General features: G+C 34.6%; 1 protein-coding gene across 4 annotated transcripts; it reads left to right on the top strand.

Annotated features, from left to right (window-relative positions):
* The first annotated feature begins 2,279 nt into the window (after positions 1-2,279).
* Positions 2,280-22,199, top strand: LOC142223692 (uncharacterized). 4 transcript variants are annotated; one of them, XM_075293548.1, is made up of 5 exons: positions 2,280-2,315; positions 13,465-14,573; positions 21,026-21,616; positions 21,685-21,876; positions 21,947-22,199. In XM_075293548.1, exons 2-5 carry the CDS (start codon positions 13,686-13,688, stop codon positions 22,049-22,051), a joined length of 1,776 nt encoding a protein of 591 aa, XP_075149663.1. In that variant the 5' UTR covers positions 2,280-2,315; positions 13,465-13,685; the 3' UTR covers positions 22,052-22,199. The 4 variants fall into 4 exon arrangements, with proteins under 4 accessions (XP_075149663.1, XP_075149662.1, XP_075149665.1 ...); XM_075293547.1 differs by lacking the exon at positions 2,280-2,315 and adding an exon at positions 2,326-2,459; XM_075293550.1 differs by lacking the exon at positions 2,280-2,315 and adding an exon at positions 2,333-2,442.
* The last annotated feature ends 702 nt before the right edge of the window (positions 22,200-22,901 follow it).

Raw genomic sequence — 22,901 nt, 5'->3', positions numbered from 1 at the left:
GTATATTAACTTTGTCATTCCGTTTGTAACACATCGAAATATTGCTCTAAGACCCTATAAAGTATATATATTGTTTCAAGTCGAAACAAGATGTCGACTTGAAACTTGGTACAAGTAGTTGTTATTGATGTAGGTCGGATGGTATTGCAAATGGGCCATATCGGTCCTCTTTTACGTATAGCCCCCATATAAAAGGATCCTCAAATTTGGCTTGCACACCCTCTAAGAAAAGCAAATTTCATCCGATCCGGCTGAAATTTGGTACATGGTGTTAGTATATGGTCTCTAACAACTATGCAAAAATTGGTCCACATCGATCCATAATTATATATAGCCCCCATATAAACCGATCCCCAGATTTGGCTTGCGGAGCCTCTAAGAGAAGCAAATTTCATCCGATCCGGCTGAAATTTGGTACATGGTGGTAGCATATGGTCTCTAACAACCATGCAAAAATTGGTCCATATCGGTCTATAACTATATATAGCCCCCATATAAACCGATCCCCAAATTTAATCTCCGGAGCCTCGTGGAAGAGCAAAATTTAACCGATCCGGCTGAAATTTGGTACATGGTTTTAGTATATAGTCTCTAACAACCGTGCAAAAATTATTCCATATCGGTCCATAACTATATATAGCCCCCATATAAACCGATCCCCAGATTTGACCTCAGGAACCTCGTGGAAGAGCAAAATTCATCCGATTCGGTTGAAACTTGGTACGTGGTGTTAGTATACTGTCTCTAACAACCATGCAGAAATTGATCCATATCGGTCCATAATTATATATAGCCCCCATATAAACCGATCCCCAGATTTGACCTCCGGATCCTCTTAGAAGACCAAAATTCATGTGATTCAGTTGAAATTTGGTACGTTGTGTTAATATATAGCGTCAAACACCCATGCAAAAATTGGTCGAAATCGGTCAATAATTATATATAGTCCCCATATAAACTGGTCCCCAGATTTGACATCCGGAGCCTCGTGGAAGAGCAAAATGCAACCGATCCGGCTGAAATTTGGTACATGATTTTAGTGTATGATCTCTGACAATCGTGCAGGAATTGGTCCATATCGTCCATAATCATATATAGCCCCCACATAAAGCGAACCCCACATTTGATCTCCGGTGCCGTTTGGAGAAGTAAAATTCATCCAATCTAATTGCAGGAATTGGTCCGTATCGGTCCATAATTATATATAGCCCCATATAAACCGATGCCCAGATTTGACCTCCGGAGCCCCTTGGAAGAGCAAAATTCATCCAATTAGGTTGAAATTTGGTACGTGATATTAGTATATGGTCTCTAACAACCATGGAAGAATTGGTCCATATCAGTCCATAATTATGGTAGTGGATGACAGTCTTTCGTAGAAGTTTCTACGCAATCCATGGTGGAGGGTACATAAGATTCAGCCTGGCCGAACTTACGGCCGTATATACTTGTTTGGTAGTTTTTTGGTAAAATTTTCTTGGACAATTTTGGTGGTAGTATTCGCGACATGTGCAGCTTCGAGCAAGTTTCCTTGCTCTGTGATCAAATCTGGCCTTCACTTTTCGGATCATTTTTGGTGTTTGGTGGTTGCCGTTGCCAGTATCACGGTATCTTAGAAAGTTTTATTCACATTTACTTAATCCTGGAGGGCTTAATATTAGTCACTTGCGATTTTTCTGTAAAATGCAAAACAATCACACTGTCACGCTTGAATTGCATTACGAATAACTTTATTTCTGAATGCAATAGCTACCTGAAATTTATTGCAAGACATATCAGCTATACTGCTCATATATTGATTTTACGTGATTTTAAAAGAGGATGAAATGACAAGAACGACTCAGAATTTCACCACCACGGGCAAGAATGTATACATATGCGGTTTCAGATCAATATTTCCATGCGTTACAAACTGAACGACCGTGTTAGTATAACTCCCCTATCCTATGATGGTGCTTTGAAAAAGGTTCATCTCATATCTAATTTATCTTAAATAATGGGATATCTTTTATCTCAAACGTAGAGAAGATGCAAGCAATTTTGTTTATATTTACAATTATTGTTAACAATTTTGCTATAGAATCATTTTAACATCTGCCATTTGTTTTTGTTTTTTTTTTGGCATAATTTAAAGCATGTGTTAATTGATATAAAATATTTAACATCTCTCATCTTAACTTATCTCTGCTTGTTTTTTGTTATCTTGACTATAGAGTAGAGTCAGTCGTCATTAAGATAAACTGATTTGCAATTAAAATGCTTTAGTTTTCATTGAACGGGCCGCGTAATAGAATCGAATTAATACAGTTTATGAGGTTTTACAAAAATAAAAAATACTTTTTTTTTTTTTAATTAAATAAAATAATTTTAAATATATTAATAAAATAATAGATATTGATGTTAATGAATAAATTCAATTACATTGGTTAAATACGTTGAATTGTAATGTGCTTAAAAAGGTTTTATTTTTTTAGAAGAATTATAAGAAAAAAATTACAAAATAAATTAAAAAAAAAGTAAAAACGCCAAATTCAACCAGGACCAAACTCTTATAACCCCCAATCATCATAAAAAATTCTGAGAAGAAAAATGAGTCTACGACATTGCAGTTTGAGAGTTATTTCATTAAAAATGACTTTTTCTTCTGGTCACGATTATATTCGAAAGGGAAAGGAGTATGATTATACGGCCGTAAGTTCGGCCAGGCCGAAGCTTATGTACCCTCCACCATGGATTGCGTAGAAACTTCTACTGAAGCCGATGGCAAGGTATCTTAAAACTTCCTAATACCGTAATATATACCACATAGTCCATACGTGGTATATATTAAACTAGAAAAGGCCGATTAAATACGTATATAATTAAGTTTAAAGTTTCTATAGAAATAAAATTTTGACAAAATAAAATTTTGACAACATTTTCTATAGAAGTAAAATTTGGAAAAAAATTCTATAGAAATAAATTTTCTATAGAAATAAAATTTTGATAAAATTTTCTATAGAAATAAAATTTTGCAAAATTTTCTATACAAATAAAATTTTGACAACATTTTCTATAGAAGTAAAATTTTGACAAAATTTTCTATAGAAATAAAATTTGGAAAAAATTTTCTATAGAAAAAAAATTTTGACAAAATTTTCTATAGAAATAACATTTTGACAATGTTTTCTATAGAAATAAAATTTTGACAAAATTTTCTATAGAAATAACATTTTGACAATGTTTTCTAAAAAATAAAATTTTGGTAGATTATTTTTGACTCGAGTGGCAACCATGATTATGAACCGATATGGACCAATTTTTGTGTGATTGGGGATCGGCTATATATAACTATAGATCGATATGGACCAATTTTGGCATGGTTATTAGCGGCCTTATACTAACACCACGTTGCAAATTTCAACCGGTTCGGATGAATTTTGCTCCTCCAAGAGGCTCCGGAGATCAAATCTGGGGAACGGTTTATATGGGGGCTATATATAATTATGGACCGATATCGACCAATTCTTGCGTGTTTGTTAGAGTCCACATTCTAACACCATGTTCCAAATTTCAACCGGATCGGACGAATTTTGCTCCTCTAAGAGGCTCCGGAGGTCAAATCTGGGGATCGGCTTATATGGGGGCTATATATAATTATGGACCGATATGGACCAATTCTTGCATGGTTGCTAGAGACCACATAATAACACCACGTACCAAATTTCAACCGGATCGGACGAATTTTGCTCCTCTAAGAAGCTCCGGAGGTCAAATCGGGGGATCGGTTTATATGGGGGCTATATATAATTATGGACCGATGTGGACCAATTTTTGCATGGTTGTTAGAGACCACATACTAACACCATGTACCAAATTTCAGCCTGATCGGATGGAATTTGCTTCTTTTAGAGCAATCGCAAGCCAAATTTGGGAGTCGGTTTATATGGGGGCTATACGTAAAAGTAGACCGATATGAACCAATTTTTGTTTGGTTGTTAGAGACCATATACTAACACCATGTACCAAATTTCAGCCGGATCGGATGAAATTTGATTCTCTTAGAGCAATCGCAAGCCAAATTAGGGGGCCGTTTATATGGGGGCTATACGTAAAAGTGGACCTATATGGCCCATTTGCAATACCATCCGACCTACATCAATAACAACTACTTGTGCCAAGTTTCAAGTCGATAGCTTGTTTCGTTCGGAAGTTAGCGTGATTTCAACAGACGAACGGACCGACGGACGGACATGCTCAAGTCGACTCAGCATTTCACCACTACCCAGAATATATATACTTTATGGGGTCTTAGAGCAATATTTCGATGTGTTACAAACGGAATGACAAAGTTAATATACCCCCATCCTATGGTGGAGGGTATAAACATTAAATGGTGGCCATCCGAGATGTTATAACCTTGATGACATGATTTTGTATGTATTGGGAAAATTACTCTAGCACGGAACGTGTCGTAATCATCATAGCCGTTTAAAATTTTTTATAAAACGATGGCATTGAATTGCCAAGGGACTCCGATTCTCTCCAGGAGCTTTATTTGCGCTAAGCTTTCTGACAACATCCTTGATCACTGTTAGTATGAAATCTCTATCCAAGAGACTATAAGCTCTTATAATGAATGTGGGAAAAGTTACACATCGGATTTAGCAACGACCAAAAATGACTTCTAAGGAAACGTTCATGAAGAAGTCACAGAGAATCCGATCCTCTCCAGAGTTTTATTTGCGCTAAGTTTTCTGAAGAGGTCCTTGATCTCTAGGAGTGTGAAATTCCTATACAAGACTCTATCAACTCAAATTTACTCCAGTACGGAAAGTCATCACAACCCTTTAAAATTTGTGTAAAACGCTGGCATAAAACTTCTACAATGATCAGAGGTCCTTGATCTCTTTTAGTATCTCTATCCAAGAGACCATCAGCTCTTATAATGGATGCGTAATGAATGTGGGCAAAGTCACACATCGGATTTAACGATCAAAAATGACTTCTTAAGGAATGAGCATAGAATTTCTCTGTGAGTGTGAAATCTCTATCCAATAGATTATCAACTCAAGGAACTACACCACGGAAAGAGTCATCACAGATGTTTAAAATTTGTGTACAACGATGCCATATAATTTATAAAAAAATAATTAACGGCGTTTATGAAAACTTCATAGGGAAACCAATCCTATCCTGAGGATGTCCATGATCTCTGTGAACGTGAAATCTTTATCCAACTGGCTATAAATTCTCATAATGAGTGTGTAATGACTGTGGAAAAATCTGCATATTGGATTTAGCAATGATTGAAAATGATTTCTTAAGGAATAAGCATAGAATTTCTAATAAGAACCCAAAACACGCGGGCATCTTGTGACACGCCTTGGACTGGTTGCATCCTCTCTTTATATACGCTGTGAAGCCATGTCAATCTGTTGTCATGCTGTGAACTTTACGGAATCTATTTTGTTCGTTGGCAGTTGGAAAATCAAGTTTCTGGGCCACTGGCGAGAGAAGAGATCAGTCTGTACGATTCACCCTTGCTTGAGCCTCTGTCTGGCTTCAGTAAGGGAATCACCCTACCCATAATTCCAAGGAAAAATTGAAGAGTCTGGTCAAGTACCCAAATCCCAGCATTCCCAGATGCTTCATGTTGAAGCATTGAAATTTCGTTTGGACTCAGGATATTTAAAACAATTTTCCCTAGTGATGCCATTGGTAACTTCGGCTGGGGTATATAGTGATATGCGCCACTGCATATCACTATATACCCCACTGCGAATGCCTCGAGATTCCATCATTCCTTTTAGCGGGATTCGAGAGGGCTTTTACTATAGACCACAACTTACCTGTGTCTGACTTAGGTTAGTTTAGGTGGCAGCCCGATGTATAAGGCTCACTTAGACTATTCAGTCCATTGTCATACCACATTGGTAAACTTCTCTCTTATCACTGAGTGCTGCCCGATTCCATGTTAAGCTCAATGAAAAGGGACCTCCTTTTTATAGACGAGTCCGAGCGGCGTTCCACATTGCAGTGAAACCATTTAGAGAAACTTTGAAACACTCAGACATGTCACCAGCATTACTAAGGTGGGATAATCCACCGCCGAAACACTTTTTGGTGTCCGGTCGAAGCAGGAATCAAACCCACGACCTTGTGTATGCAAGGCGGGCATGCTAATAATTGCACCACGGTGGTTCCCTGTGTCTGGGTTATAATGCTCATGTGTTCCTCTTGTGCTCGTCGATTCAGCTCCATGATGCTAGGACCTGCAGACTTAGCACGTCGGCACTCGTCTTCAAGTCCAACAGCTTCTGCTGGGAAGTTGGGTCTCACCTAGGTGGTTGGATTTCTTTGGACTGATAATTGTACGATGTCCATAGGTTATTGAAGTGGAGGGTCGCTCAACGGAGAGAATTATGGGGATGTCTGCTATTTCTTAGCACATGGCCACCGCTTCTGATTGTAAGTTGGGCTTCCTTTCCAGCGTTCCGAACTTATGATATCGGAGGGTCGGTAAATGGAAAGAATCATGGGAAGGCCTGTTGATAGTAAAATTAGGGAGCGCTTATCCGTAAAGCAAGCCGCTTCTGCAGGGATGTTTGGCCTAACCCGGGTAGTTGGGTTTCTTTTGACAGATAAACGTGCGGCAATCAGAGGTTACAAAATCGGATGGTCGGCCAATGTAGAGATTTATGGGAAGGTGGTCTGATCTAAGTGAAATTATGGCTTGCTAGCATACGTCATTTATCAGACCTAAAGATATGTCTCGCGAACTGATGCAATCAACCATAATTCTCGTGGGGTCTCTTCGTTCAACGTGCAACATGTATAGTCATTAATCTGCTCTGTCCAGGAGATAGTGGGCATTGAAGTTTCCTAGCACCAATCGCTTATGTCCGACCAACAGTAATTCGATATGTGGACTGTAACCCAGAGTACAGCTACCATCCGGTGATATAGGTTAGGTTAGGTTAGGTTATAGAGGATGAAGCCAAAGGGGTTGGTTCCCACTTAGTCCATGTTGATCTATTGTGTTTCCTCATAGTTGTTTTCTCTCCTCTTCATCAAATGTATTCGATTTTCCAGACGAGTTCCAAAAAAGAGCTTTCTAGGTCTTCGATCCCGAGGCCTTGATGAAGGTATGTAAATCCTTCTGATTTCGTACATCCTTTATATCCTGAAAGAAAACGGAGCCCAGTACCTTGCTTCTTCTAAAGAATAATGCTGGACACTGACATAGAAAATGGTAGGAGTCTCCTGTTGCCTCCGGGTCCAGGCACCATCTATAAATATCGTCAGTTATTAAGCCAATCCTTAGCATGTGTTTTCAAGTGTGTTAAGTCCTGTTATGATGCCTATTATTAGTCTCAAATCATCTCTATGTGTCGCCATCATAAAATCAGAGTTCTTACGTCTCTTGTAGTCCCATAATAGTTCGGTTTGCTCGCAGAGGAAGCCTAACGTCCCTTCCATAAATCATTGTATTTGAAACTTAATCTGTAAGTAGATAAAGATTGCGGGGGGAAAATATCTGTAACGATGTTATTCGTCACGCATAATGTCCAGGTACCCAGCACAGAGTGATATTATGCTGTTCAGTGAGAGTTCTAAGCTCTCTACGACAGCGGTGGACTACCTTCGATGTTATGTTCGGATTTCCTAGGGCCTTTATTGCTGCCTGACTGTCGATGGAGAAGCTGATATCGTTCCTGTATATCGGCCTCATCAACGGTAGTTCTGCAACTTTCGCAATGGCAAATACCTCCGGCTGAAGATATTGCATCCACCATCCATTTTATATGAATTCATAATCCCCAAATCTTCGCATTAAATACCACTGTCAGCGCCTTCCACCATTTTCGAACAATCCCTATAAATATTCAGGTCTCCAAAATGTATGCGTTCTTCTTTCCACTCCTCTATATTTGGTATAATCGATTTCAACTGGTACATGCTTAGTCGCCATAAAGTCTGTCGTAATATCTTGCTCTGAAGCAACGAGTTCCATGTGTCTACATTCCTCGTTTCCGAGCGAGTCCAGGCTCTTCAGCCTCATGAGTATCACCTCCGCTGTTTTCTTGATATTCAGATTAAGTGGGAAGACTCTCTCTTCAGTACGTCTAGAGCTGCGGTGGCCGTTGTCCTCATTGCACCAGTCATATAAATAAGGACCGTCCTGTTTATTCCGTTGAACTTTAGTATATGATTCTGATGGTTGGTAATTGTCCACCAGACGAGTCATCCATAGGTAGTTACGGGTTTTATAACTGCTATAAACTACCTGTGGAAGAGGGAAAGCTTCATTCTCCTACGTTCCCCAACAAACTTTTGGCACGCAACAACTGTATTCTCTAGCCAGTTTAGACTACAGTGTAGGACAACTCCTAAATTTTGAGAATTATGTTCCTTGAAATTGTGGGTCCTTATATCCGTTTGTTTTTCTCCCCCTAGAGAAGAGCACTAGCCTCATTTTCCTTGGGTTAACACCTAATCTAAATCTCCTTGTCCAAGCGGATACAATTTGTAAGGCCTCACTCATTATATCCGAGATTGTGTTCACAAATTTGCCAGATGCCATTATAACAATATCATCCGCATACGCCACTATTTTTATCCCTTTGTTGTGCAGAACAGTCAGAATCTCATCTACTATGATTAGCCAAAGTAAAGGCGGTATAACCCCTCTGTGAGGCAGTTTCCTTGTCGTAGTCGCGTTTCATGTAGCTTTCGCCACTTCAAGGCCAAGAAAAATCGAAGTCGACGCCAAGCAATAAGAATGCATATATATCTCATTAGCGGATGATCTCCCTGTTTAGACCCGGAAAATAACACGTAAATCGGAGAAGAACGAAAATTTACAAATATTTCGTTCGTATAAATACATTTTAATGAAAACAAACAAATACAATATTTATCAATTTAATATCACTAAATACGAATGGACCACCGACTAACCTCAAAATTGGTTCTCTGTAATATTGAATAAAAATAATTCCTTCTTTAACCTTGGCCAATGAACTTTTGTTTAACAAGAGACCACTACCATCATCATTCACCTGTGTCATTTACGAAAGCATTTCACATAGATCCGAAAGATATTCTCTCCCTACCGGTAAGTGTGGATGATAAAACTGTGTGTTTGCCAAAAGAAAACAGCCATTATTCCCAACCATTCATGCGGCATTTTACACCCAATGTCGTCTAGATATGGAATCCGCTCTAAACGAGGAAGCACAGAGAGATGCGGTAACAAAGCAGCTTCCAACCATCCAACCAACGGACCATTTATTTTAAATATTATTCAATTGTAAACATTGTTGGAATTATCTTGACAGGTAACCAAACACAACGATCCAAGTACAGGAAAGGCAGCAACCACGGTGTTAGACATGCAAGAGGCATTCTCCGTTCAATCGAGGTGGTCGTATCATACGTAACTGCATGCTGGAAAACTTCACAAGCCAACATAGCGATTAAACTACTGCAGAGACAATAAAAAAAGTGGAGTTTCAACTAATTTGTAAGATAACAGAAAATACGGTGGGCCATAGATTTGAACAGAGATGAGCAATGATATCGTGCTAATTGGAAAATAATTGTAATATTAATTCTAAATGGTAAAGGGTGGACTTATGATAATGCATGATGACATTGGAGTGTTAAGATAGTGCCCAAAATTATTTGGACATTTGTTTTCATATGTGATTGGCGCATTCCACTTTAGAAAGAGTTTAATTTCGAGGGTAATTCGATAAATACTTGATCTGATGATGTAAGTCTTTTGAATCATTTCCTTATATTTCTCCAAGTGCTACTAGCTAATACCTCAAGAGTTTTTTTCTACTGCCAACCGTCTAAGCAACCATTTACCCGTGTTTGCCAAAGTGGAACGGAACGCCAACAACCATGGAGTTCTTGCTCGTGGGAACACTTTGGTCACGATGGTGTATATCGAACTCTTGATTTAACTCTTCGGTCCACGACATGAAAATGGTTGGTGTCAATTTCGGGTCAAAAAGTTTCAGCTTCCTGTCGAAAAAAAAGTCCCTAAGTGCTGTACATTCCTCCTGGGCGAAGATGTTTTCTAAATTCTCAGAGGACTGCAAACCAACCATATAGTTAGCCAATTATCGCTTAAGATTATCTTCCACAGTCTTTGAATAAGGGGAATGCAAGTGTAACCGACCCATACTTGTCTCAAAGTGTATTTTTTGTTTGTTTTTAAAACCGGAACACCTTTCCACATTCCTGATATATGGTACTCTGACGGTGCTGCATTAAAGATAAGGACCACAAACCGAGCATCATTCTCTCCAATGTGTTTCAAAATCCTCTAGCCAAACCATCTGGGCCGATTGCGATGAAACTGTCCTGGCTGATGACCTTAGAAGGCTGTTTGGTCTTATTGCCCGGAAAACCCAGCTTTGGCTTCTGTTTGAACCTGCAGACCGTCCTAGGAGTGCTCGACAAGTTGAAGGCATTAGGTATCATCTCCGAAATTCAGACTTTTCCTTTCGTTTGGGACTCAAAAAGTCCCGAATCGTTGACAACAGCCTTTTGGATCCAAGACTGAAATCCACTTTTCTCGCTTATGAGTCGCAACTAGTTGGACGATCACCTCACAAAGACTCGGGCTCCTGCGATTAGCTGAGTTCTCTTTCCGAACCGCGTTCCTAACATCTGGCAACCTTGATGCCTCCGTCCAAGATTGAAACCCTCCGGATCCAAGATTGAAATCCTCCAGTTGCTTGCTCCACTTTTCTTGCTTATGAGTCGCAACAAGCTGGTCGATCATCTTAGCTAGACTCGGTCTTTGGGGATTAGCTGAGTTCTCTTTCCGAATCTCGTTCCTCACATCTACCAATCTTGATGCCTCCGTAGGGAAATTGGGGCGGAGGTCAGGATCCGATCAGTTGGTATGCTTTTTTACACGCCCTAAATACTTTCTCTCCAGCCGGCTCTGACGTTGACAATGGGGCAATTGATTCCCGTATATCATTAGCGAAGTAAATAGCTCCTACTTAGCCTTAACGAAGTTCCTAGACATTAACTTCTCAGTGATGAAGCTGTTTGTTCCAAGGTCAATTTTTACCTTGACCGGGAGGTGTTTGGAGTTCATGACTATGTCTACATGTCACGTTGTCTGCGCCAAGAGGTCAGACCTGATCCGCAATATATTCTCCCCCAGCTTCACATTCAACCACCAAGTACCAAATGTCATTATGCTTATTCAGGTCACTTAACATGATAATTTGCTCACTACTGAGGTAATGACTCTGTATTGGCCTACATCCTGCCTGGTAGACCGAATCAGGAGAGATCATACATTGGTCTGTACCTGAAAGAATCATGTACAATGAAGGTCATTCCCATACACAGAAAAAAATTTCACGACAATTTTTCCAATTAAAATCTTAATTGAGTTTTAAAAAATATTCAATTAAAAATTTAATTGATTCAACAAATTTTTTAATTGAAATAAAAATCAATCACACAAATTAATAGTATCAATTAAATATTTAATTGGATCAATTAATTTTTTAATTGATACTATCAATTCTGTGATTGAAGACATTTCAATTAAAAAATTAATTGGATCAATTAATTTCGTGATTGAATCAGAAAAACATTTTTTTGTGTGTACCGGCGTTTCGTAGCCGGTATGACCATTCCTACTGAAAGTTTCAGTCTACCGGAAAGGTACAAGGAGAACCTTCTTTTGTATGAAGTTTCATGAGCCTTCTTTGTCAGCCCATTAGAGGTCCACTCATGAATCTTGAGACCACTTATCTGATTCCTTCAGGTTGAAACAGACCCGGTCGTCTTGGCTGGACTGTAGTATCTGCTGATGAAAAAACGTCAACTATTGCTACGGTATCTACTTTATTGTTCATGGATGAGGATAACTGTTGAGTTTTTCGTCAGCAGGTTCCAACGAAATTAGGGGTATATTGGAATTCATAATTCCTGAGCTCTCAGCACTTCAGGTGATTTAAGGTCTTGCAGACGGAATTGCATTGCATTGAATTGCTTTGACTAGGCTAACAGATCCCCTGTAAAAGCTGGGTCTCTCTGTTGTGACTGTAGGTGGGGTGGCACCTTTGGGAAACATTCAGTGTAGACTCAAAGAGGAGTGTAGTCTCCAATTTTTTTCCCAAAGCAACGCAAGTTGTGACATTTGCTGCACATCACAGAGTAACCTCCGCTCGTGATTCCTCGCAAACCAACTCTACATTCGTATTTCACTGGTCCTGTATCGCACTCAATGTCGCCGACACAATGGGGAATGATTCTGAGCAGACTAATCGGCAGACTCTGCATAGGGAATAAAAAGGGATGGTATTGGGATTTGACAGTGGGATAGGGTAGGTTAGGTTAGGTGGCAGCCCGAAGTATCAGGCTCACTTAGACTATTCAGTCCATTGTGGTACCACGTTGGTGAACTTCTCTCTTATCACTGAGTGCTGCCCGATTCCATGTTAAGCTCAATGACAAGGGACCTCCTTTTTATAGCCGAGTCCGAACGGCGTTCCACATTGCAGTGAAACCATTTAGAGAAGCTTTGAAACACTCAGAAATGTTACCGGCATTACTGATAATCCACCGCTGAAAAACTTTTTGGTGTTAGGTCGAAGCAGGAATCGAAACCATGACCTTGTGTATGCAAGGCGGGGATGCTAACCATTGCACCACGGTGGCCCCTACCAAAAAAGGTAGATTTTTGACTGTTTGGTAGATTGGGTTTTTGCAGTCCTTGCAAACATCTTCAATTGCCGGGTTAAGAAGGGAGAGGTAACTGCTCAAGTACTTGAAGATACCCGATATTAGCTGAGATAGCACCGACCTGGTCTCTGTGGGAAGCCGTCTATCATCGTCGCTAACAGCTAGTGGTCTTCCCCCTAGCACAACGCTGCACTGGTAGTAATCTATAGCTTCCGGAATCGAAGCCATGTGTGGCGCCCTCAATGTCGTTATTCCCTTATTCCGCCGATCAAGTGGTTTATTGACTGAGTATCTTTCCTAAAATCAAACCGAATGGGCTTGCTTCTTTCCGTTGGTACCCTCCTGATTTGCTGCACATCACAGAGTAACGTTCTTCACTGGTCCTGGATTGCTTTCAAAGTCTTACCGACAGATTCTGCCTAGGAAGGAAAAAACGATGGGGATGGGCTTGGGATTTGGGATGGGGAAGGGTATGGGTTTTCCTACATATTTCCTACATATTCGCGTGGGGAGGTTGCAGTCCTTGGACAAATTTGGGTTTCTTGTGTCGACCCCGGTATGTAGGACCAACTGCAGTGAGGCTCGACATAGTTACCATTGTGCCACTTGGTGTTTAATTTAGCCATACATAGTTCAATTTCTACAGGAGGATTTGTAAGATTGGACTGGATGAACATGGCTTCAATTTTACTTCCCGCTTTCCTACTCTTTTCGAATTAATTTTTATAGTTTTTCCCACTGTTTCATTTTCAGGTAAATGGAGTAGCAGCTAGAGCAAACAAATGCTTAGTTCCATAAATCCTATTAGCAAAGGTGAAAGGACAAAATGAAAACTCCCTAAAAACGGAAACTCCACTCCAAATAAAGTGTTCTGGAACCGATAACAAAAAAGGAAAAAAACGAAAACTCAAACTCAAACTAAAATAAAGTAAATCAAACGTTTTCCGGTGAAGTCAAAGAGAAAAACAATAATAATGTATTTGCAATACTATTTCACCTTCATCCTGACATTGACCATCTTGCAAGAACGAGTGCTAACATCTGGCAATAGCATTCAAAGAACAACAAGAGGTGACAGTATACTCCTGCATAACTGTAACAAGGATAAATTACTAGAGTTTCCAGATTTCAGTGTTATAACAGAGTTAAATATACACAATTGCTATGTACCATCGCTTGAGAATGCCTTCTTTATACGATTCTCTTCATTAACCCATCTGGAGATTATTGATAGTCAACTAACCGATTTGGAAGATTTTGCTTTTCATGGCTTGAAACAATTACGCTCCTTGTCGTTGGCCCATAACAACATCACCGAAGTGAAATCATGGTCCAATGAACAAATGACATCTCTCATTAGTTTGGACCTGAAACGTAATGCCATACGGGAATTGACTCTAAAGAGTTTCTATCGTTATCCGAATTTGCAACGTTTACATTTAGCCGGAAATCTTTTGGAGGATATTGATGATGGTATTTTCCGTTGGATGCCCCATTTGAAATATCTGAATTTGGGTCGCAATCGTTTGATAGCCTTGGATAATCGTAATTTTCATGGTATGCATCGTCTCTCCTATCTGGCTTTGCATTTCAATGACATTAAGGATATTGAAGAGGGATCCTTTGATACGAATTCGCATTTGCGTACTCTACGTTTGGAGGGTAATCAATTGAAGAATTTGGATTTTCTACGAGTTAAGAGTTTGACACGTTTACAACATTTAAATTTATCGTTCAATTTATTGGACTCTTTGGAGGGTCTGACATTTTCCAAGGATTATGAATTGGTCAATTTGGATTTATCGCATAATCAATTGGATGAAATCAATGAGACAGTATTTCAAGGTCTCGAAGCTTTAGAGGTAAGACTCTGACAGGATTGCAATTTTATTCCTACCATAATGTCGCTATTACAAATTTTGGGAAAAATCTGAAAATATTGAGGTGGGTGCTATGTTCGGGTTTTCCAATATACAAAAAATAAAAATATATACAGGGTAGCTGATATGTAATGCAACAAAGGCAAGTGCTAATTTTTTTTGCTATATAGAAATGAAGCGACCAATCTTATGTACATTTAAGTCATTCTTAGTTGACGTGTGTGATTGTGCTGTTGGAATGGTGGACTCCTGTTGGAATGTCCATGGTCTGCAGCCGAAATGTTGGCATGTCCAGAGCTTCTATGCTTTCTGCATTTCTCGATAATATTCGGCATTTAATCTGATCCCATGGTCGATAAATACTAGCGGGGAGCTACCTTTGGCCGGTACGACGGCCCACACCATTACCATTGGCGGCGTACGAAAGCGGCAGTGTTGTATTTTTTAGTACCAATTTTACTCTCCAAAATGCTCCCAGCGCAAAAGTTCAACGGATTGAGAGCCGGAGATTTTTTGTGATCAGTTTTCTGTAGATATGAAGCGAGGAACCTCCTTTTTAGGCCATACTTGGATGAGGCGTGCTGAGTTTGGCTGGAAGGTCCAAGGTCTACGGTTGAATTGTTTGTCTGCCCAGGACTTTAGGACATTATCCCGATAACATTCGGCTTTTATTTCGGCCTTACGATCAATGAATGCTAGCGCGGAGCGACAATCGACTATCGTTGGCGGCTCACGAAAGTGGCTCTGTTCTGCTGTCTTGAGATGACGACACTTTGGTATTCTTTTACTGCCAAATTTACTATCCAAAATGACCCAAGCTCAAACGTCCAATGGATTGACATCCCGAGATTTTGGTGGCTATTTTGCGATAGAACTGTATTGAGGAATCTCCTATTAAATGCACTCTTGGTTGAAGTGGTCTGACCCAACGAGCGATGAATACAAGCGGCGATCAACCATCGGCCGTTTCGTCGGTCCACAAGAGCGTGAAAGTGACTCACCTGTGTTTTGTCAAAATTTTATTTCTATTGAGAATTTTTGCCAAAATTTTATTTCTAAAGAAAGTTGAAATAAAAGTGGATTATCCCACCTCAGTAATGCTGGTGACATTTCTGAGGGTTTCAAAACTTCTCAAAGTGGTTTCACTGCAATGTGGAACGCCGTTCGGACTCGGCGATAAAAAGGAGGTCCCTTGTCATTGAGCTTAACATGGAATCGGGCAGCACTCAGTGATAAGAGAGAAGTTCACCAATGTGGTATCACAATGGACTGAATAGTCTAAGTGAGCCTGATACATCGGGCTGCCACCTAACCTAACCTAACCTAACCTAAAGAAAGTTTTGCCAACATATTATTTTTTCGAAAAGTTTGTCCAAATTTTATTTCTATAGAAAATTTTGTTTTCTATATAAAATCTTGTCCAACTTTTATTTCTATAAGAAATTTGGCCAAAATTTATTTCTTTAGAAAAATTTGGCAAAATTTTATTTCTATAGAAAATTTTCTCAACATTTTATTTCTATAGAAAATGTTCTCAAAATTTTATTTCTATAGAACATTTTCTCAAAATTTTATTTCTACAGAAAATTTTGCCAAAATTTTATTTCTATAGAGAATTTTTTCAAAATTTTATTTCTATAGAAAATTTTCTCAAAATTTTATTTCTATATAAAATTTTGTCAAAAATTTATTCTAAGAGAAAGTTTTGCCAAAAATTTAGTCCTAAAGAAAGTTATGCCAACATTTTATTTCTTTTGAAAAATTTTCCAAAATTTTGAAAAATGTTATTTCTATAGAAAATTTTGTCAAATTTTATTTCTATAGATTTTTTTTTCAAATTTTATTTCTATAGAAAATTTTGTCAAAATTTTATTTCTTTAGAAAATTTTGTCCAAATTTTATTTCTAAAGAAAATTTTGTCCAAATTTTATTTCTATAGCAAATGTTTTCAAAATTTTATTTCTACAGAAAATTGTGTCAAAAATTTATTTCTATAGAAAGTTTTGTCAATATCTTATTTCTATAGAAAATTTTCTCAAAATTTTATTTTTATACAAAATTTTGTCAAAAATTTATTCCTAGAGAAAGTTATGCCAAAATTTTATTTCTTTAGAAAAATTTTCCATAATGTTATTTCTATAGAAAATTTCGTCAAAATTTTATTCCTAGAGAAAGTTTTGTTAGCATTTTATTCCTATAGAAAATTTTATCAAAATTTTATTTCTTTGGAAAATTTTGTAAAAATTTGATTTGTTTGAAAAATTTTGTAAAAATTTTATTTCTTTAGAAAATGTTGTCAAAATTTTATTTCTATAGAAAATTTTGTCAAAATTTTATTTCTATAGAAAATTTTGTCAAAATTTTATTTCTATAGAAAATTTGGTAAAAATTTTATTTCTATAGAAAATGTTGTTAAAATTTTATTTGTATAGAAAATTTTGTTAAAATTTCATTTCTATAGAAACATTTTTCAGAAATTTATTTCTTTAGAAAACTTTGTCCAAATTTTGTTTCAATAGAAAAGTTTGTCAACATTTTATTTCTATAGAAAATTTTGTCAAAACTTTAGTTCTATAGAAAATTTTGCCAAAATTTTATTTCTATAGAAAATTTTCTCAAAATTTTATTTCTATAGAAAAATTTTCCAAAATTTTATTTCTATAGAAAATTTTGTCAAAATTTTATTCCTAGAGAAAGTTTTGTCAGCATTATATTCCTAGAGAAAGTTTTGTCGACATTTTATTCCTAGTAAAAATTTTGCCAACATTTTATTTCTTTGGAAAATTTTGTAAAAATTTTATTTCTTTAGAAAATGTTGTCAACATTTTATTCCTAGAGAAAATTTTGTCAGAATTTTATTTCTTTAGAAAATTTTGTCCAAATTTTATTTCTAAAGAAAATTTTGTCCAATTTTTTTTTCTAAAGAAAATCTTGTCAAAATTTTATTTCTATGGGAAATTTTGGCCAAATTTTATTCATATAGAAAATGTTGTCAAAATTTTACTTGTATAGAAAATTTTCTCAACATTTTATTTCTATAGAAAATGTCCTCAAAATTTTATTTCTATAGAACATTTTCTCAAAATTTTATTTCTACAGAAAATTTTGCCAAAATTTTATTTCTATAGAGAATTTTTTCAAAATTTTATTTCTACAGAAAATTTTCTCAAAATTTTATTTCTATATAAAATTTTGTCAAAAATTTATTCTAAGAGAAAGTTTTGCCAAAAATTTAGTCCTAGAGAAAGTTATGCCAACATTTTATTTCTTTTGAAAAATTTTGAAAAATGTTATTTCTATAGAAAATTTTGTCAAATTTTATTTCTATAGATTTTTTTTTTCAAATTTTATTTCTATAGAAAATTTTGTCAACATTTTATTTCTTTAGAAAATTTTATCCAAATTTTATTTCTAAAGAAAATTTTGTCCAAATTTTATTTCTATAGAAAATGTTTTCAAAATTTTATTTCTACAGAAAATTGTGCCAAAAATTTATTTCTATAGAAAGTTTTGTCAATATCTTATTTCTATAGAAAATTTTTTCAAAATTTTATTTTTATACAAAATTTTGTCAAAAATTTATTCCTAGAGAAAGTTATGCCAAAATTTTATTTCTTTAGAAAAATTTTCCAAAATGTTATTTCTATAGAAAATTTCGTCAAAATTTTATTCCTAGAGAAAGTTTTGTCAGCATTTTATTTCTATAGAAAATTTTATCAAAATTTTATTTCTTTGGAAAATTTTGTAAAAATTTTATTTGTTTGAAAAATTTTGTAAAAATTTTATTTCTTTAGAAAATGTTGTCAACATTTTATTCCTAGAGAAAATTTTGTCAGAATTTTATTTCTTTAGAAAATTTTGTCCAAATTTTATTTCTAAAGAAAATTTTGTCCAAATTTTTTTTCTAAAGAAAATCTTGTCAAAATTTTATTTCTATGGGAAATTTTGGCCAAATTTTATTCATATAGAAAATGTTGTCAAAATTTTACTTGTATCGAAAATTTTGCCAAAATTTTATTTCTATAGAGAATTTTTTCAAAATTTTATTTCTATAGAAAATTTTCTCAAAATTTTATTTCTATATAAAATTTTGTCAAAAATTTATTCTAAGAGAAAGTTTTGCCAAAAATTTAGTCCTAGAGAAAGTTATGCCAACATTTTATTTCTTTTGAAAAATTTTCCAAAATTTAGTCCTAGAGAAAGTTATGCCAACATTTTATTTCTTTTGAAAAATTTTCCAAAATTTTGAAAAATGTTATTTCTATAGAAAATTTTGTCAAATTTTATTTCTATAGATTTTTTTTCAAATTTTATTTCTATAGAAAATTTTGTCAAAATTTTATTTCTTTAGAAAATTTTGTCCAAATTTTATTTCTAAAGAAAATTTTGTCCAAATTTTATTTCTATAGAAAATGTTGTCAAAATTTTATTTCTACAGAAAATTGTGTCAAAAATTTATTTCTATAGAAAGTTTTGTCAATATCTTATTTCTATAGAAAATTTTCTCAAAATTTTATTTTTATACAAAATTTTGTCAAAAATTTATTCCTAGAGAAAGTTATGCCAAAATTTTATTTCTTTAGAAAAATTTTCCAAAATGTTATTTCTATAGAAAATTTCGTCAAAATTTTATTCCTAGAGAAAGTTTTGTCAGCATTTTATTCCTATAGAAAATTTTATCAAAATTTTGTTTCTTTGGAAAATTTTGTAAAAATTTTATTTGCTTGAAAAATTTTGTAAAAATTTTATTTCTTTAGAAAATGTTGTCAAAATTTTATTTCTATAGAAAATTTTGTCAAAATTTTATTTCTATAGAAAATTTTGTCAAAATTTTATTTCTATAGAAAATTTTGTCAAAATTTTATTTCTATAGAAAATTTGGTAAAAATTTTATTTCTATAGAAAATGTTGTTAAAATTTTATTTGTATAGAAAATTTTGTTAAAATTTCATTTCTATAGAAACATTTTTCAGAAATTTATTTCTTTAGAAAACTTTGTCCAAATTTTGTTTCAATAGAAAATTTTGTCAACATTTTATTTCTATAGAAAATTTTGTCAAAAATTTATTTCTATAGAAAATTTTGCCAAAATTTTATTTCTATCGAAAATTTTCTCAAAATTTTATTTCTATAGAAAAATTTTCCAAAATTTTATTTCTATAGAAAATTTTGTCAAAATTTTATTCCTAGAGAAAGTTTTGTCAGCTTTATATTCCTAGAGAAAGTTTTGTCAACATTTTATTCCTAGTCAAAATTTTGCCAAAAATTTATTTCTTTGGAAAATTTTGTAAAAATTTTATTTCTTTAGAAAATGTTGTCAACATTTTATTCCTAGAGAAAGTTTTGTCAGAATTTTATTTCTTTAGAAAATTTTGTCCAAATTTTATTTCTAAAGAAAATTTTGTCCAAATTTTTTTTCTAAAGAAAATCTTGTCAAAATTTTATTTCTATGGGAAATTTTGGCCAAATTTTATTCATATAGAAAATGTTGTCAACATGTTACTTGTATAGAAAATTTTGTCGAAATTTTATTTCTATAGAAAATTTTGTCCAAATTTTATTTCTATAGAAAATTTTGTTCAAAATTTATATCTATAGAAAATTTTGTCCAAATTTTATTTCTATAGAAAATCTGGTCCAACTTTTATTTATATAGGAAATTTTGTCCAAATTTTATATCTATAAAAAATTTTGTCATCATTTTATCTTTATAGGAAAATTTATCAGAATTTTATTTCTATAGAAAATTTTGCATAATTTTATTTCTGTAGAAAATTTTGTCCAAATTTTATTTCTATAGAAAATCTGGTCCAACTTTTATTTCTATAGGAAATTTTGTCCAAATTTTATATCTATAAAAAATTTTGTCAACATTTTATCTTTATAGAAAAATTTATCAGAATTTTATTTCTATAGAAAATTTTGCATAATTTTATTTCTGTAGAAAATTTTGTCCAAATTTTATTTCTGTAGAAAATGATGTCCAAATTGAATTTATGTACAAAATTTTGCTTAAATTTTATTTCTATTGAAAATTTTGTTTACATTTTATTTCTATAGAAAATTTTGACAAAATATTAGTTCTATAGAAAGTGTTGTCAAAATTTTATATCTATGGAAAGTTTAGATTTATTCGTATTTAAATGCTGAAGGACTTTAACAAGAACCTCTTTATTTCTGAAAGATATTGATCAAAATGCTTTGGTAATCTTGTAGTTAATAAATGAACTATCACTGGAAAAATTCTGGCAGTTGTCAAAAGAGCAGTTTAGAAATTATAGCAAACTGAAATTGGTTGCAATACATATTAGCCACACTGTAAAATTCACCTCCGACATTATGCGCACACAAAATTTTTATAAGAACATCTAAAAAATCGAGGAATTTCTTAAGCAGAATATAATGAAATATCTGATTCCGCTCTTTCTTTCCAGCGTCTTAATATCAGCTCTAATCAACTCCATCATATCCCATCGCAAGCCTTTAAGGATCTTAATAGCCTAGAGTACTTGGAAATGAGTTATAATCAACTCTCTGTACTGCCTCATGATATATTCAACAATACTCACCAATTGCAGTACATAAATTTATCGCACAACTTATTGAACGATGTGAATGCTACACTTTTCAATAGCCTCTCATTCCTTCACAATTTGGATGTATCCCATAATCAATTGGCCAATGATGAATTTATTGAAATGCTTTCCGATATTCCATTACATCAAGATCTTCGATTGGATTTAAGTGCCAATCATTTTCGGGTTGTCAATGTAACGGCTCTCTTAAATTTTGGTGAAGTCTATTTAGCTGGTAATTGGTGGAGTTGTAAATGGCTGGTAAGTGAAATGCTTCGCATGCCGAAGACCATACATTTTGGACGGACTTATGCCGTTCACACACAATGGAGTTTGACTTTATTGGATACCAGTGGTGTTGATTGTTATGATGAGGACAGGAAGAGGAGTATTATTATTTTGGATACTGGAAATCTATGGCAGCAGAGAGTTGATTGGGAAATCAATGGAGTAAGTAAAGAAATTTCTGCAGAATTTAAATATTTATGAGAGATTTGGTTTTAATTTTTTGGAAATAGGTTTCTCCCTCTATGGAAAATCAACCATCTCCACCACCCCTTGTCTGGCCTAAAATCAAACTGGATAAATTTGATTCACGATCGGTGGTAATATGGATGCTAGTGGCCATAGGTGTGGCATTTTCAGCCTTAAGAGTAGCACGAAAACTTTTGGATCGAAAGGAGCAAAAGGCAAAATTGAAAAAAATTAAGGTGGGTATAAAATTTTGCGGTTGATATATCTAATTTGCTTTTTTGTTTTTAACATGTAATTTCTTTACAGGAAAAATCACAGGTTAAACCCCAACCAGATATCCATGAAGCTGAGACTGCTAGTCTTACTGACACGGAGGAGAGAACACCAACAAAGTCTAGTAATAAAAAATAATTGCAGACTTCTAAGTTTGATTGTAAACGTAGCTTAACTAAGACTAATTTGATAAATTCATATATGTTTCTTACTAGCTAATAGATAGAATTAATATATTTTTTAATAATATCTTTGATACAAGCATTAAAATTATGAACTGAAAGTACTTGGTCTGTTTCTCCATGTAATTTTGAGACGTTCAGGGAATAGTAATGCAATTTAAATCTATAAGAAAGAGTCCTTCTCAGTTTCCTTCTGGCCCGAGCCGGAAAAAAGGAAAGCACCGGTTCATGGTCTATTTCAGTCTACCGAAATCAGATTCGCCACCATTCGATTTCGGTGTAACAAGTGCCTGGAGTGGATGCACTTCCCGAACTGCTCAGGTCTAACATCGCCGCAGGAGTATAGTCATGCTGAATATGTGGCTGGATGCTGTGCCCGACATCTCCCGCAATACATATAACAACCGCTATTGCTGTACGAGTTGCGGAAAGTGCGTCGCATAAGGATCGCGGCGAACCAAGAGACGAATCTGAAATTTTGACACAATTTTCTATGGAAATAAAATGTTGACAACATTTTCGATAGAAATAACATTTTCTATAAAAAAACATTTTGAAAAATATTGCTACAGAAATAAATTGACAATTTTTTCTACAAAAATAATATTTTGACAAAATTTTCTATAAAATTAAATTTTTACAATTTTTTCTACAAAAAGAAAATTTTGACAATAGTTTCTATAAAATTAAATTTTGACAAAATTTTCTATAGAAATAAAATTTTGACAAAATTTTCTATAGAAATAAAATTTTGACAAAATTTTCTATAGGAATAACATTTTGATAAAATTTTCAATAGAAATAAA

Source organism: Haematobia irritans, chromosome 2 (assembly GCF_050003625.1).
Source record: "Haematobia irritans isolate KBUSLIRL chromosome 2, ASM5000362v1, whole genome shotgun sequence".
Lineage (NCBI taxonomy): Eukaryota > Metazoa > Arthropoda > Insecta > Diptera > Muscidae > Haematobia > Haematobia irritans.
Note: the sequence above shows the minus strand (reverse complement) of the source record. Positions and strands in the feature narration are given on the sequence as shown.

Excerpts from the sequence above, each read along its gene's own strand:
- LOC142223692 (XM_075293548.1), top strand. The coding sequence starts at position 13,686 with ATGTATTTGCAATACTATTTCACCTTCATCCTGACATTGACCATCTTG. Across the intron at positions 21,617-21,684 it reads TTGATTGGGAAATCAATGGA|GTTTCTCCCTCTATGGAAAA; the intron begins GTAAGTAAAGAA and ends TTTTGGAAATAG. Across the intron at positions 21,877-21,946 it reads CAAAATTGAAAAAAATTAAG|GAAAAATCACAGGTTAAACC; the intron begins GTGGGTATAAAA and ends ATTTCTTTACAG.